The sequence below is a fragment of the Fukomys damarensis genome, unplaced genomic scaffold (assembly GCF_012274545.1).
Source record: "Fukomys damarensis isolate Sample0158 unplaced genomic scaffold, DMR_v1.0_HiC HiC_scaffold_39, whole genome shotgun sequence".
NCBI lineage: Eukaryota > Metazoa > Chordata > Mammalia > Rodentia > Bathyergidae > Fukomys > Fukomys damarensis.
In genome coordinates this window covers 6,330,131-6,346,709 of record NW_022900951.1, presented here as the reverse complement: position 1 = coordinate 6,346,709, position 16,579 = coordinate 6,330,131, and the positions used below count along the sequence as shown (strand labels likewise).

The following is a 16,579-nucleotide window of genomic DNA, read 5'->3' as shown; positions in this document are numbered from 1 at the left end:
AAAAAAAAAAAAAAAAAAAAAAAGAGTTAACCAGAGACTGTAGGTTGCCGCCAGTTAAATGCCATGAAAATAAACAGTTTTGGGGATTTGCCCTACTAATCTACAAAGAGGCCTATCTTTGTATTACATATGAAGAGAAAGGAATGAGGTCCCAATATATCCATTTACTTAACTCTTTCTGGAATTCTCCCCCAAAATACAAAGCCCTGCATTTTCACTCAATTTGCCCTCAAGTTTTCTCTCAGAGGATGTGGTTATTTGCCATGAAAATAAACAGTTTTGGGGATTTGCCCTACTAATCTACAAAGAGGCCTATCTTTGTATTACATATGAAGAGAAAGGAATGAGGTCCCAATATATCCATTTACTTAACTCTTTCTGGAATTCTCCCCCAAAATACAAAGCCCTGCATTTTCACTCAATTTGCCCTCAAGTTTTCTCTCAGAGGATGTGGTTATTCTTAGCAGACTCAGATTAAAAGCTACTGAGACAGTTAAGAAACATACAACAGAAAAAGAAACATGCAACAGGAGTATATAGATAAGCGAAGTTTGGGGAAAATAACCTAAGAAAGCAACATTACAGTCACAATATGGCAAAGAAAAATGTTGGGCCATGACTATGAAAAAAAATGAAACTCCACTATAAAATCAGGAAAGAGGGCCAGCGATTTAGCTCAGTGTCACCGCACCTGCAGTTCAATCCCTGGTACCAAAAACAAACAAACAAACAAACAAACAAAGTCAGCAAAGAGCTGGGTGTGGTGGCACACACCTGTAATCTCTGTACTCTGAGAAGCAGGAGACAGGAACATCACAAGTTTGAGCCCAACCTGAGCCACTTAGCAACTTAGTTCCTATCTCAAACAAATTATAAAAAGGACTGGGGGGTGTAGCTCAGTGTGAAGGCCCTGGGTTCAATCCCCAGACAGAAAAGAGCAATGCCCGTGAAATCACCAGTTAAGAATTCCCAGAAGTACAAAGAAGGGGCCCTACTGCTGCAGGTTAACCCAGCGTGGTTAAGTGCTACTCTAAGTAACATCTTCAAAGGTTTCCAAAGGAAACCTTTCACTTCTAATCCATACTCTTTATGACCCTTGGATGCACAGGTCCTGTCAGTCCAGCAAACCACCAGTCCATGCCCAGAAATGACTGTCCATGTGTGATAAGTGGCGGAAGAAAATCTCCACAGGTACCGCCTCACTGAAGATGGAATCCATGCGAAACCATCAAGCCAAAGAAGAGCCCTCTGCATCCTTGACTCTCCCAAACCACAGGGGCTGGGCAGGTTTTCCGTAAAGGTGACACGTGTCCCTTTCTTTCTAGAAAACACTAGCGCTGGACAGCAGAGGTGACCTGCTTGCCTTCTTCGCCAGACTTCTTCCTGCCTCGGACCAAAGGGGGGAGGGGGGCTGGGGGTAGCCAGGCCCATGGAGGCAGCTCCAGTAGGGAGCAATATTCACCCAGTCATCTGCTACTGGGGCAGCAGCCCCTTGGCATGAAGTCACTCACTGTCCACTGCCAGCAACCCTGGGGCTTCTCTCCTTGGCTTGGGCGGGGGTGGGGGGGATTCCTCCCTTTTCCCACAACAGCACCCTGGCAAGTGGCTAGTGTGAGACATCCGTTCCCTGGCAGAGCTACTCCTCAAGGGAAAAACTAAGGTTGCAGAGGTTCCCACAGAGCACACCACAAGTCCTTAGAAGCTTCACTGTTAATGTTGTGAGTAATTTCTGAGGTCCCCAGACTTCAAAATGAACTTAATCTGTAGTGTGAAACCAATTAGCCAGCATTCACAGTTCTCAGAAAACAATAAACAACACGTGAAACATGCTCTGTGTGTCTTACTGTATGAGAAGCCACCAATGTTCCCAAAGTAGGTTATACGAACATCATTTGCACATCTTGCTTACCCACCATATGCATGCGTATTTCATAAAGATCTAATTCCTTTACTGCAATGATAAAAATAAACTTCTACTTTTCACCATTTTGACATGGACTATGAAAAAGCCTCGCATAATTAGATATTCATCTGATTACATGACTGAAGCCACACACTAAACTGGAAATGAAAGTAATTCGCCCCAAAGTAAAACAGTTCTGATCTTTAGGGTTTTCTCTTTTTTCCCCTAAACAACACTGGAAAACAGCTCCAACAAGGCAGGGTGCCTGTCCAGCATAAACCTCAATATCACTGTTTTTAACAACAAAAATAAACACAAATGACCAGAAGCCCCCAGAGCACACACGGGAGAAAGAGTCCCTTCCAGCCATGATGAACAGAGGCCAGTCTCCAAAGCACGGTTTCCCAGACACCCCAGCAACCCCACTGGAAGCACACCCTTCAGAAGACCATTTGGCCCCATAAAAAGCTCTCTAGAGCAGGGAGGAGTTGGGAGGAGAGAGGGAGGGGGTGGGGAAGGGAGCCCCTTACTCCTTTCACAGCACTTCACAGTGCTCCTGCGGGAACATCTGCGCTAATCAGTGTTAGGGCCCCAGGGTCACCTGCTCTAGGACAGCTCCACCAAATCAGCAGTGGAGGGGAGCACTGTTGGGACCAGTTTTTAAAGCCCATGTTAATGCAGCTTCAGGACATCCCAGAAGGGATGTGCACAGCAAGAAACTTGCTCCTGGCAAGTATGAGTGTTGTCACTCTATTGGGAGCCTCCTTTCTTCAAATACCTAACCACTGGACAGGGATTCTAACCCTTACAGCCTCCAGCATACAACTCCCCTTGGCATTAATCCGCTCCTGAATACAAGCTTAGAGGATGTAATTAGATTCACAAAGGGTTTAAGTCTGGCACAAAGAGGCAGCGAACTACATGTATGAACCCTATGGGTGATCTGGCCCCAACAGAAGTACCTACAGCCCACCACAGGGTCACAAAGGAAACTTTCCAGAGTGGGATTAAGGATTAGGTGGCCAGTGTACTCGACTGTAAGGAAAACTAGCATTATAATACACGTCTGGAAAAAAGATCCAAAGGGTAATTATAAGCTTTACAAAATAATTTTATGGTGTGATATTTAAAAGAAATTTTTTGCCAAGACACTTGAAAAGTCTAGGGGCTGGGGATTCAGCTCAGTGGCACTGCGCGTGCCTTGCAAGCGCAAGGTCCTGAGTTCCATCCCCAGCACCGCAATAAAAAAACAAAAAACTCTAGTTACTCTTTAGGAGCTGAGCTTGCAGTAATTTGCCCATGACTTGAGAAAACTAGATGACTGTTTCCCCAGCTATCAGAAACAGCCATGACCTCTTGCAATCAGACAGCCTAGGTGCTCTAGCTCTTTATCAGTACTTCCAACAGCAAGGGCTCCTATCTCCTGGGCTGATAAGTTAATGTGCCACCCAGTCTGGCCTCAGTCTTTGCTCAAGCCAGTGAGTGGCCAAAGCAGCACAGCCACCCAGCAAAACAACCTGTGGCCTCCTGAAAATTCCAGAGCCCAGACCATTCCAGACCTGACCGCAGGATCGCCAGGGGCCTGGACATTGAGGAAGGAGAAAAGTGTGAATGGCAACCATAGAGAGAGACAGACAGGTGGTAGAGGCTGCCCTCTACCCTGGACCTTCTCAGAAAGGGGCACTTCTTTGGCCAAGCAAAGATACAAGAGAGCAGCTTAGCTCAGAAGTGTAGGACCCTTTCCCCCCTGCTTCACAGGGGGTACCCCAAGTTCAGGGTGAGCCACCGAATCTATCGTTGGGTCATGCTTTTAAGTCAGGAAATAGCGGATGCTAGTGGCATTCACAGCTGAGACTATGGATTACTTACAGAATGCATTTTGATAAACCAGACCTTTTTTTTTTGGTGGGGCTGGGATGGAACCAGGGCCATGAGTTTGTTAACCACACATCACCCCGCAGCCTGCCTTTTTTATGGGTCACAGTCCAGCCTGGAGTTCTACATGCAAGGCTAGTAAATGCTAACTAATCCATCTGGCCGGAAGGAAGAGTAGCAGCCACTGGGAATGGCAAAGGAAGGAGGTAGGAAGATCAAATTTTAGATACAGAAGAATAGTTGCCTGGGCTTAAAAAATAATTTCTAAAGCACTCATCATCAGTGTGCTTTCATAATACGGAAAAAGGAAAAAGCCTGGAGTTGTAGATGTGCTAATAATGTATGTCTTTTATCATGGACAGTCCTCATTCACTATTCATTGTGCGACAGCAACAAATCCCAGTATTAATCTATTAACTTAGAAAGTTTTCCTTCACCTCACTGAACAAAGCACCATGCCAAACTTGTTTCTGGTCTACTCAGCGAAAATATTACCCATGTCTGTCACTGAAAAATTAACAAATTATTTTGAAAAATCTGAAAACTTCAGTACGTTATTAGAAGTGTATCTGCAAGTTTTCAAATTCACTGCTTGGTTTTTGGATTTTGCTGTACGTTAAACTATAAAGTTCCATCCAAACCACACAATCCTTCAGTACACCCACTGGAAACCGGTCATGTAAAACACAAGACAGGTTCTATGTAAAGCCTTGGGACAAAGGTTGAATCCCTCTTCCTTGGAGATTTCTAAAGACGCAGGCCAGCAGGTGCCCCGTGGCTTCCTCTCTTTCCTTCTCAGGTGGCCTGGGCTCTGCCCTTGGGTTGTCCGTGTCTATTATGAAATATGCATTTCTAGTTTGTAAAAATTCAGAAATAGCTCAAAGGTACAATACCTGCCTAGAATGCATTCACTCTCCAGTACAAAAAACGGAAGAAAGTTAAAAAGAATCACGTATTTCACATTTCTAAGCACATGGAATAAGGCCCAGCTTCACTCCCAATTTCAGAAATGCAAAGAATAAAAAAACAGTAAAATCATTTTTCATTTCTCACATTCATAGAGGATGAAAACGCCATACAGGAGAGGTGACGGGGCCAGCAAGTGGCCAGCAGAATATGGAGACGTTTGTCAAAGTTCATGGTGCCCACACCTTTGGACGCAAGACCCCCGGCCAGGAACAGGGCCACAGAGAGGCTGTGGACGGTGGGCTGTGCCGGCTTCATGGCGTCTCCTCACAAGAGTGGGGCTGGAAGCCAAGCAGCATGGCTTTCTGCCATCCCCTGATCAAGTCTGACTGACTCTTGTGGGGACAAATGGATACCACCGAGGAATCTGCGTACAGTGACAGGACTTCCCATAGTCCAGCCTCAAGTGGCTCCGAAACTGCCACTGTTCTACAATCTTAGTTTTTGAGTTACAAGGTCTTATTAAAAGTTTTTAAGATGAACGTATTCCCAGGGTGTTGCGGCCCACTCCTGTGATCCTAGCATTTTTTTCTCATTTTATTTTTATTTTTTTTGTACCGGGGATCGAACTCGGGTCCTTGTACTTGCAAGGCAGGTGGCGGAACCACCGAGCTAAATCCCTGGCCCTCTGTTACTGTTTTTGAAAAAAAGATTTTTCACTTACTAAGTGAGTTTAATACTGGTATGTTTAGCAATGTGTAGATAATATTGTGCTTCCAGTGAGGGGACATGTCCTGGGATCTAGCTCAGTGGTATGGCCACCTGCCTTGCAAGTGCAAGATCCCAAGTTCATCCCGGTACCAAAAAAGAAAAAAAACATGGCTGTGAAGACATTTATTGAAACACTGTTTAAATTAGCAAAACATGGGCTGGGGATTTTCCATTTTTACTGCTGGATTCATCCCAAGGTATGCAGTCTGCCTTCTGTGTCCACGTGTTCTGCATACAGAACCTCAGAATGGAAATACGTGGGAAAATGCCTCTGTAAGGAACACGTAAGGACTTTTTTCTCAGGGTCAGGCCCCGAGCAATGCAGCCTAACTGCTGACAAGGTGCGTTAGGTATTATGAGTCATCCAGAGGTGATTTAAAGCTTGCGGGAAGATGTGCAGAGGTTACACACGAACACAACAATGCCATCTTATAGACAGGGCTGGAGCACTCGAGGATATTGAGACGGATGCACGTCTAAGTGCACACACACGGACGCACGCGCACACGCACAACTTCAAGCCTAGTCAAGGTCTCCCCGGTGATACGGATGCTCTGCTCACTGCTGCCTGTCTTGGCCAACATCGGGGAGACACGGGGCTTACCTTCTGACCACCAACTTCAAGGTCTTGTGGGACCCTTTCACCAGGCAAATCGCTTCCTGTCTAAACCCCGAGAGGCCAATGTCATTGATGCCCACGATCTCGTCTCCGGCCAGTAACTTGTCCACAGCCGCAGCTTTACTGCCTTCCTCAATCTGCAACAGAGAAGCAAGTTCCATCAGCCTCCAAGAGGAGCAAGCGATTCCCGAGTCCAGCAAGGCCTCGCAGGCCGCCGGGAGCACAACAGGTCAGGGCACACCCGGCTTTGGGACCCAGGGCTGGCTCTGGGATTACCCAGGAGCCAAAAGACCACGGGGGCCCGGAAGCCAGGAGGGAACAGGGCCCAGAGGCTGACGGCGCTGCAGAAGGGAGACTGCAGTGCGGCTCTCCATCACCCACCTGTGTCCTTCCCAAGGACAAGGAGGCCGTTTATCTAATACGGCAACTGGAAAACTCAGAAACCAACCAAAAATAAGGGATCGAACGACACTGATTCCTTCTCTGCATTTCTGCGCAGTGTTTATTACGCACTATTCACTGCTCATACATCATTCCTGTACCTGGCTAGGCTGTTTTTCTAAGTTTTATGGCAATGTAATTCAGATACCTCACATTCGTTCATATAAAGCAACCACGACGGTGTGCTTTTGGTCTGTGCATAGAATTGCACAGTCATCATCACGATCCATTTCACAGTCCCCTCCTGCCAAAAGAAACCTTGTGCTCACTAGCAGTCACTTTCCACCCCTCCTAGCCCCTGGCAATCACTGATGTACTTTCTGCGTCTAGACTCAGAGATGTGCCTGTTTGGGGATGTGGAACACCACACACATGCGGGCTCTTTCAACTTGGCATAATGCTTTCCGAGTTGTGTATGTTGTAGCGTGAGTCAGCAATTCATTCCTTTTTACGGCTGGATCATATTCTATGGCACGAATGGGCTGTATTTTGTTTATCCACATGTCAGTCGGTGGCTATTTCTGTGTTTCTGCATTGGGTTCTGATGAACAGGGCTGCTGTGAACACTGGTACAGAAATTTTTGTGTGGACATTTTTTCATTTGCCGGGTATACACCTAGAAGTCAAACGTCTGCATTCCACGGTCACTGGGACATTATGAAGACTGCTTTCCAAAGCAATTGCACCACTTGACGTTCCCATTGGAGAGGTTTCCAGTTCCTCCACATCCTTGCTTACATGAGTCCTAATCACATTACTGCATAAAACCATGCTGTGTATATTCAGACATTCAGGATGACTCAGGCTAAACACAGCCCATTCTGCATGTCTTAAGTGAGCCCTTAAAACTCTGAATCTCAGGCTATGGGTGTGCCTTACTGATAAGTCAACTTCGCTAGCCTGCACAAGGCCCCAGATTCCATCCTCCACAGAGCAACAAAAGAACAAAACAAAAACAACAAAAAAGCTGGACTGCCATCCATTTCATGACTTTTATTCTGAGAAACTGTGATCTTTTGATTCTATTTCTCACACAGTAATAAAACAATTGGATGGCACTTAACCCCAGCTAATACAACTATTTTTTCCACAAGGAGTTGGCAAACTACAGCAAGTGAGCCGAATACAGCCAGCAGCCTCTGGGTTGCCTTGTTTTACTGGAACATATCCACAACTGCTCATTTACATACTGCTATAGGGCGGCATTCAGCCTTTGAACCCACAAAGCCAAGAATATTTACTACTTGGCTCACTCCAAAAAAAAAAACTCCTGTTTACTCCCAAAAAGCTTTACAAACTGTAAATAAACCCCAGGTGAGAGGTGGCAGGAGGCTTGTTATGAGCCATCCATGTAGAGTGTGAAAGTTCACCACTCCTCAACTGTATGCTAGGTTAACATGAGGCTAACTTCTCCAAAAGCCAGCACAAAGACTCATGAAACCACTCACGAAGCCTCTGTTCCAAAGCTGCTGATTTTTCTAAACCCAGGACGACTAAGCTCTTACATTAAAAAAAGAGTCAGCACCACACACAAAATTAAAAGACCATTTGAAACAAATATATGAAATGATTCAGTCAACGATGGGATTTCAAAAGTCAGAGAGAGAGAGAGAGAGAGAGAGAGAGCGCGAGAGCTGGGAATGCAGCTCAGTGCAAAGGTCCTAGGTTGAACCTCCAGTAGAAGAAAAAAGAAAGGGGGGAGAAGAAACCCAGAGGCCAGACACCACCCAAGTGGATGGACCAAGGGTGGCTGGCTGTCTTGAGGACACAGTGGAGCAAGGTGGCCTACAGGTGGAATGGCCAGCAGCGGAAAGTACTTAAATTCTGGTAGTGGGGTCGAAGGTGACAAAGGGAGGCCGGCCATCCATACAGAAACCAGGACTTGGAGGACAGACAAGCACCCAAAATGGATCCCCAGCCCACAACACTGGAGGAAGAGGACTCAGCCCAGGAGATAAGGGTGAGTCACCAAAGCTACTGCAACCCAAAGTGCAGGGGGGGAAGGAGGGACGGTGAAGCTGTCTGAGGCGGGGTCCTCCAGTACCCTAGCTGGCGTCACTCGGGTCACCAGAGAAGCGAACGATGGCATCTAGAGCCCAGGCTCACTATCTAGGGGACGTCCAAGACCGTGGTGGGTAGGCAGAGAAGTACAACCCTATCTCACTCTTGCCTTTAAACAATTACGCACTGTAGGTAGAAAGCCCCCAAATCATGTGCAAGAGGCGAACAGATAAACTGTGGTATATACACAACGGAATAGTACGCAGCCTTTAAAAACAGAAGGCTGCTGCTGAGGGGTGCTCAATAGCAGAGCACCTGCCCAGCACGCATGAGGCCCGGGTTCAGTAATGCTCAGCACCCTGCAAGAGGATATTCTGCCACATACTACAACATGGTCAACTTTGACACTTTATACGAAGTGAAATAAGCCAGGTGTGAACAGATACGAATCACCCAACTTGGAGGAAGCTCTCGGAATGGTCAAAACCATGCACACAAAGTAGAATGGAGGTTTTTCAGAGGCTGGTAGAAGAGGGAACAGGCAATTAAGTGTTGGATTTTCAGTGTTGGAGGATACAAAGTCCAGATAATGAATAGCGGTGATGTTTGTACAAACATCTGTACATCTGCATGTATTTAATGTCACCGAATTATACACTCAAAGGTCAAAGCAGAACACATTTTTGTTTCTGCCGGTCAATTTTAAGTTGTATATATTTTTCACACTAAAATGTTATACATTCCTCCATAACTAAAACCACATGACCTTTTCTCTGGTACCTTTGACTTCAAGTATGTCAAGAAATTCTTCAGGTATATCCTTGATGACTAATGTCTTACTTACTTTTCTCACTGCTGAGACAAAATACCTGACACCCAAAGTTTAAGGGGGGGAAGGTCTACTTAGCTCACAGTTTAGAGAGGTTTCAGTGCATAATCGGCTGGCAACAAAGCAGCGTGGCACATGGCAGAGGGGCAACAGTTCATGGCGGTGGAAGACAGCAAGAACAAGCGAGCCAGGGAACCTTCACAGTGTCTGTCTGCCCCTTTTATCTTCTCCAAACCAATCAGTGTAGTGGTTTAGTAATCACATACCTTTAAAGTCAGCCTCACACACTCTAGATCCAGGCCACCTCTGAAAAAGCCCCACCTACGACCACACGAGGCTTTGTGGGGACAGCTAGAAAAAAGCCCAAACAGCTAATGACTGGTATCATGTCTTGGGATAGTCTTTAAAGCAGCACTCTCTCAGGGTGACAAATTACCTGTGTTTGACTCAGCCTCAACAGTGGGCTTCTCAGCCTCACTACTAACACTTGTCAAGTCCTGTGAGACTCACCATGCGCTGCAGCCCTGGGACCCCGCCTTCACTAGGAAGGGGGTACGTGTGACCTCTCCTCACCACAAAGACTCCCAAAGGAAGGCCACGTTCCTTCCACAACACCGCCTGCCGCTCCCAACTACACCTCCTACACTTACTTCCCACGAAAACTATGTTCTCCTTTGGGAGATAAGGTAGTTATTTGTTTTCCCCCACCTTCCCAGACAAGAGAAAATGTCTCTGGGATGTTTGTGTGCTCGTGGGGGAGGTGGTCAGAAAAGGACAGGCTTTGAAAACTCATATTCTACACTCTTAATGCATTTCACTTCTCAAGTGCAGGTGAATTAAGTAAGTGTGGGCTTACTGAAGAAGTAGGCCGAAGCCAGCCCATTTCCACAGGACAGTGTCCGGGCCCGCTAGCATCCCGGCAGTGTATCGGGCTTTGCAGGGTTGCAAGGTGATGCTAACTTTACTACCGCCCTGCATATAGAAAGTTACAGCCACGCATGCAGCAGTTCTATCCTCCAGCAGCTGCGAAAATCTAACGAAGAAGGAAAGGTCCTGTTCTGCAAAGGTTTCTCTGAGAAGAGCAGAGAAAAAACCCAAACAGTTCATGAAAGTCTTTTCTGGAACAAAGTTTCTCACATGTCGTGAAACACCTGCTATAGACAATCAAGCAGGAAAACCCACGATACAAAAGAACCTTCACAGGAACCCAGACGCACACTGAAGGCACCACGTCCGGAGCATCAAGCTCTGAGGGGCTTTGCTCTCTCGGTGGGGCTGAGATGGGTGAGCAAATGGAGAGCACGGCGGGGAACGGCAACCTGAATGGACGAGTGCACATTGGGGCACCAAGGCACCCCGTCTCTGTAGGTCTCCTCACAGGAAAACAAGAACCTGGGGCAACACAGGGCAGAGGACCAGGAAACCAAGGACTCCCAAGGTGGCAGAGCAAGACACACCAGCCCTGGTGCCACCAGATTTCAAACTTGAGGGCGATGGAAAAATCACAGGGATCAGAGACCCAGGTGAAAGCAAAGCAGAAGAAAAACTTTGTGGTTTTGTCAGTCCGCTACCCTGTTTTTAAGATCCACGAATCACACTGGCTATTTATCAGTTGTGACAATCTCACTTTTCAGACGGTAACTTTCCTGCATGGCCAGGCGATCACAGAAGTCACCTCCAGCCCCTGCAGGTTCAATTCCCTTACTCGTTCCAACTGAGCTCTGTCCCTGCGAGAAGGAAGCCTATTCGTGCAGGAAAAGCAGCAGATTACAACTATGCCGACTACTACTCACCACACCATGGTCTCATTTCAGCTTCAGTGCAACACACTCACACCCGAGGAGAGGAAAACCACCCCTCTGAGCTTGGCGAAATGGGAAAAATGATGCCTTGGCCCCTGCTGTGGGTCCTAGTGAACCTGGTAGAGGGGCAGCAGCTGCCAGGCAGAGGGGCTTGGGTCCACAGGCACCCCGATGCCCAAGAAGGCAGAGGGCAGTTGCTGAATGCAAGGCGCAGTGCAGGGAGAGCCTGGGACATTGGCATGGTGTCCCGCACAGGGGGCAGCGAAGCCAAAAAGGCACCAGGAAAGGGAAAATCTTCACACAGAGAGCACAAACGAGGAGGAAGGGAGAGGAAAGGGCCAGCACCACTGAAAACGAAAGATGTACTTGCATGGTACTCGCAGGAACTACCACCAGGAAGAGTCCAGTTGCTGCCCAGGCACGAGAGAGAGGAAGTGTGCTCAAGATCATGGACCCTCTCCCGACCCACAGACCCTCTCACGGACCCTAAAGCCCAAGGTCTTCATCTACTTTCTGTGACAAGCCAGGGGAACATTCTCATCAACTATTTTGCAAATGCAAGTTTTTAGTAGCTGTAGAAACATCGTGATCCAGAAGAGACTCCCATTTCAAACCATTTTTGGCATGCAAAAATGCTTGTTTTAAAATGGGTAAAACCGAACCGGGGATTTAGCTCAGTGGTTCCACTGCCTGCCTCGCAAGCACAAGTTTGATCCCTGTGTTCAATCCCCGGTAGCAAAAAAAAAAAGGGTAAAATCGTCTGCTGGTTGTTTACATTTTGGTATAACCAAAATAGAAAGTGATAGTGAATTTTGGAAGGTTCTGACAGTCCCAGGTATCAGGTTAACATCCAGAGGTGAGGCGGTACAGTGTCTACATCCGAAAATCCAAAGTATTCTAAACTGCGACCTGCACTCCCGTCACCCCTATACTGTGTCTTCAACAGTTTACATTGTTCCCAGTCCCAGCTGATCTTTCCGTGCAACAATTTCGGAAAGACTCTGCTCCTTAATCCTGGCTCTCCCAGTCAGAAACGTGCACTTTGACATCTCTGGTTGGGGCAATCCAGTTTTCCTAATTGATTTTTTTAAATGTCTGAATAATTTGACTTTGTTTTTAAACTGTAGTTTATTAGTATGTGTGTGTTCCATCTGTGTGGAGTCGTTACAGGCACCTAACACATCTCACTTCTGTTTTTTGTGCTCTTTCCTTTCTCTCCCTCCCTCCTCATCCTCCATCTCTTGATCCTCTTCCCCTTTGAAAAAGATCTCCTTGCTTCCTAGTATCTATCTTTTAATTTGCTATTTTTACTCTGTATTTCTCATACGAGACATTGAGTGACAATTAAAGCTTCGGTGTCTGATTTCGCTTAATATTATGGTCTCGAGCATCCACTTTCCTACAGATGATTCAAGTTTATTTTTCTTTATGGCAAAGTAGTATTCCACTGTACAAAAATACATTTTCTTCACCCATTCATCTCTGGATATGGGTGCTTCCAAGATTTAGCTTTTATGACTTGCGCTGCTATAAATGTGGGCCCGAATAGAACACTGTAATGTGATGAGATCTTTCATTGTTTTGGGACGGTACCGAGAAGGGGAATAGCTGGGTCAAATAGAATTTCTAGTTTCATTTTTTTTAGGAAGAGCCACACTCATTTTCATAGTGTTAAATGTGTCTACCTAGTAAACCACTACTGGTTGAATAGTGTAGAAGGGATTCCCTCCCTCCCACCACAGCCTCTCCAGCATTTGTTATTATTTGATTTCCTGATGATGATCGTTTTTTCTGGGGTACAATGGAATCTCAATGTTGTTTTAATTGGCATTTCTTCATGTATCTCTTCACCATTTGTACTTTTTTTTTTTTTTTTTTTTTTTTTTTTTTTTTCTTACAGGGATTGAACTCTGTACCTTGCACCTGCGAGGCAGGTGGCGACACCACTGAGCTAAATCCCCGGCCAGACCATTTGTACTTCTGTGAAGTGCCTATTCATTTTGCTTGCCCACTTTTTGATTGGGTCTTTTTATTTGAAGGGGGTCTAATTTTCTTGAGTTCTTTATATATTCTAGGTATGAGTCCTCAGTCTGAGGAGTCACTAGCAAAATGCTTCTTCTCATTCTGTAGGTTTTCTTTTCACACTGTTGGTTGTTTCTTTTGCTGTGCAGAAGCGTTTCCTAATTGTTTAGTAAACGTGCTTTAGAAATTTGAAAATCTGAGTTTGGGGTTAAGGGTGTGGCTCAGTCATGGGACATGTGCTTAGCAACTGGAAGGGAAGAGGGGTGGAGCAACTGGAAGGGAGAAAGGAGAGAGCTGGAGAGAGGGGAGGGGAAGAGAGAAATAAAATGGAAAAATGTGAGCCTGTGGTGTTTAGGATAATAAATTGTGAATTACCGAGACTTACGACATAACAGCCCATAAACATCTGAAGAAACTCCTATATAATATGCTTTTTGGACTCCAGATTTTAGGCTGGAAAGTCACTGGAATAACTGCTTAGAAAAGAATCACAGCTACAAGTTATTAAAACCATGTACAAATTGGGATGTCCACGCTGATCCTCAAAAAAAAAAAAAAAAAAAAAAAACAACAGTATCATCTTTTCAGTTTCTTTTTTTTTTCCTTCCAGTACACAGAGTCCAACCCAGGGCCTTGCACCTGCTAGTCAAGAGTCCTCTCACCAGGGAACCGAGGCTTGCTACTCCCAGCGAAATCTTTAAAATCTTGATTATGGAAAGGAAAAAAAAAATCCTTTCCTCATGAGTAACCAAACAAGGCAACAAAAATGACAAAATAATAGCAAAATAACCAGTTTAGCTGAAAGCTCAATGTACAAGTTTTGGAACAGGTGATCCAAAACAGGTGAGTGTGCAGTCCAGAGCTCAAGACCATGAAGGTTCAGAGGCAGGGTACAGCCTGGGGATGGAGTACATATGTCCTTCACATGCACCAGGCCCCGAATTTGCCACCCCTCCCTGAAATGAGGGTTGAGTCAAATGAGGCACCAAAACACAAGGCATTTGTAGCCTGGACAAAGGAACAAAGCCAGGCTGGTGGCAGAGAGGCCAACAAGAGGCCTAAAAGGGAGGCCACGGCTTGATGACCAGTGAAGGTGGCACATGGTCACCAAAATGTGGGGGGAGAAATCAAAGGGACCCCAGCCTGAGGATACAGAGAGCCAGAAAGGAGCTCAATGCTTGAAAGCAATGGTAAGAAGCTACAGGACTGCACTTCACCCCAGGAAGGAGGGCTGCCATTCTGACAGGGTGAGGGGCAAAACCATGGCCATCAGGACAGCCCTAGGCTCCAGACAGCAAAGGCCAAGAACAACTCAATACTCTGCTCAAGAAGAGAAGTGTTTGGGAAACATTCTCTGAATGGCACTGTCTGCTGGAGGAAGTCACAGTCCCAGCACGAAAGTGGATTTGCAAACCACCTACTTCAACGCGGCCTGTTAGCAAGGTACCGCCTCACACCAAATCCAGGAATGGTCCAAAAAGGGGCAACCCCCGCCTGTAGGGCTGAGCAGCGACCCAAGGATGGCAGGAACCTGGAACTGCCCTCCCGGCCCCTTCAAAGCTGCGATTCAGGTCTCAGGGACCTCCCTTGCCCACACTGTGTGGTACTGCACCCCAACTCTAATGTTTCCTCTGAGGCTGTGGCTGACCCTGGTCAGTGCTGTCAGCAGAGGGCGCTGGGGGGCCATGGAAGCTCCAGAGAAAGGGCTTCCTTCCCCTTCCTAATTCCGCCTCTCCCTGCCCTGTGGCTCTCAGTGGCAGGAGCACCAGGACGGCTTTCTAGGGAGTTCCGCCCGTGCCTGGGCGGACAGATTCCCAGTGACTTTAGCACCAACCTTTTCAGCAGCTTTCCAGGGAGTCCCACAGACACCAGCCAGCCTCCCAGTGAGCTGAGTCCGATACCCAGACTGCGGATTCCTCCTGGCCCATAGGGCCACAACCACAAGACTGGGGGGATCAAGCAGGGGTCTGTTTTCAGTTTGCAAACAGAAAGGCTTGGCAAACTTTTGCTTCCATTCACAAACTCCACAGTGACGAACTGGAGTTCTTTACTTTGGGGGAAAAGTACAATTTTCTTTTAAGTGACAAGGTCTCACATGTTACCTGAACTCCTGGCCTCAAGCACTCCTCTGTATCTGGCTAATAGTTCTTTATACTGGGGCACATATATTTAAAAGAAAAAAAAAAAGCCAGAGTCACTACTCTCCCTTTCCAAGCCATACTATCTCCATGGTAACTGCTGAGCCTTGGTCTTGCAGAAGGAGACAGTGAGTGAGGAAGCAGGCAGGGCCCACTCTGCACACCCTGCCTGGTGGGACGCAGTCCTTGCTCCATCTCCCCTGTGCTTGTCTTCTAGCCAGATCTTAACCAACAAGGATCCCATGAAGTAAGTGCAACTCCAGGCATCCTGCTGGCACAGGGAAGAAATAATCTGATCACAGGAAGAGGGCACTGTGTGTCAGGTGTTATGCCCAAGTCCCGAAGGCCCCAAAGACCACCAAGGAGTCAGGTCCGATGCAATTACAAGAGGAGTTTATTGCAAGCTCGAGCCTGGACCCTCAGGGGTCACCATCGCAGCGGCTTCAGACTGAGAGCCCAGATCCATTTTTGAAGTGGGTTGATATAGGGTTAAGGAAACTTTTTGCTTACATAGTTTCTATTTTTAGCTCTCGCTTATCATTGGATATTTGAGGGGTACTGGGAGGGCTTTTACATATTATTGGATATTTGAGGGGCACCGGGAGGGCACTTCCTGGAAAATTACCTAATGCCTACATTCGCAGAACGAATTCCTCTTTTTAATAGAACATCTGGTTTTGTAAGCAAGGATATCAGCAGGTGGCTACCTATGTCAGCTATGACTAATACCTATACTAGTTAAATCAAAAGGTTAGTTAAATCAAAAAGATTCATCTTTGGATCTTAAAAAGAGGAACAGAAACAAGGTGGAGACATCCTAGGATAACTTGCCCTGAAAGAGGAACAGAAACACAGGGAGACTGTCATACAGAATGAAATTTTACAGAATGGAATTTTTGCATTCACTCTATTCTGGGTAAGGGGCACGGAACCCTCCTTGACTTGAAAACTTGGTCCTTATACAAGGATGGTTTCAGAAAGATGAAGACAGATCCAGTACTTAGGACCTGCCTCTACATGACTTGAAAAAAGTGACTTCACTTTTCTTAGTCCTGTTTTGGTGACCCCCCAAAATGGTGAGGAGGATTGACTGTCTACACCCTAGGACAACCAGGAGGATAAAAGTAAAACAACTGCAAGCCAGGCATGGTATGGTGGCACACACTTGTAAACCCAACAATCTGGGGGCTGAGGCAGAACGATATTGTTATCTTTAAGTCCAGCCAGAGTAATTTAGTAAGACTTTGTCTCAAAAAAAAAAAAAAAAAAAAG

General features: G+C 46.4%; 1 protein-coding gene across 1 annotated transcript in view; it reads right to left on the bottom strand.

The window, feature by feature from the left end:
- Shroom2 (shroom family member 2) overlaps positions 1 to 16,579 on the bottom strand; it is a 162,145-nt gene that overhangs the window by 58,599 nt on the left and 86,967 nt on the right. Inside the window, exon 3 of the mRNA XM_010618758.3 lies at positions 6,060 to 6,211. Within this exon, the coding sequence (XP_010617060.1) occupies positions 6,060 to 6,211 (152 nt within the window). The remainder of the gene's footprint in view (positions 1 to 6,059; positions 6,212 to 16,579) is intronic.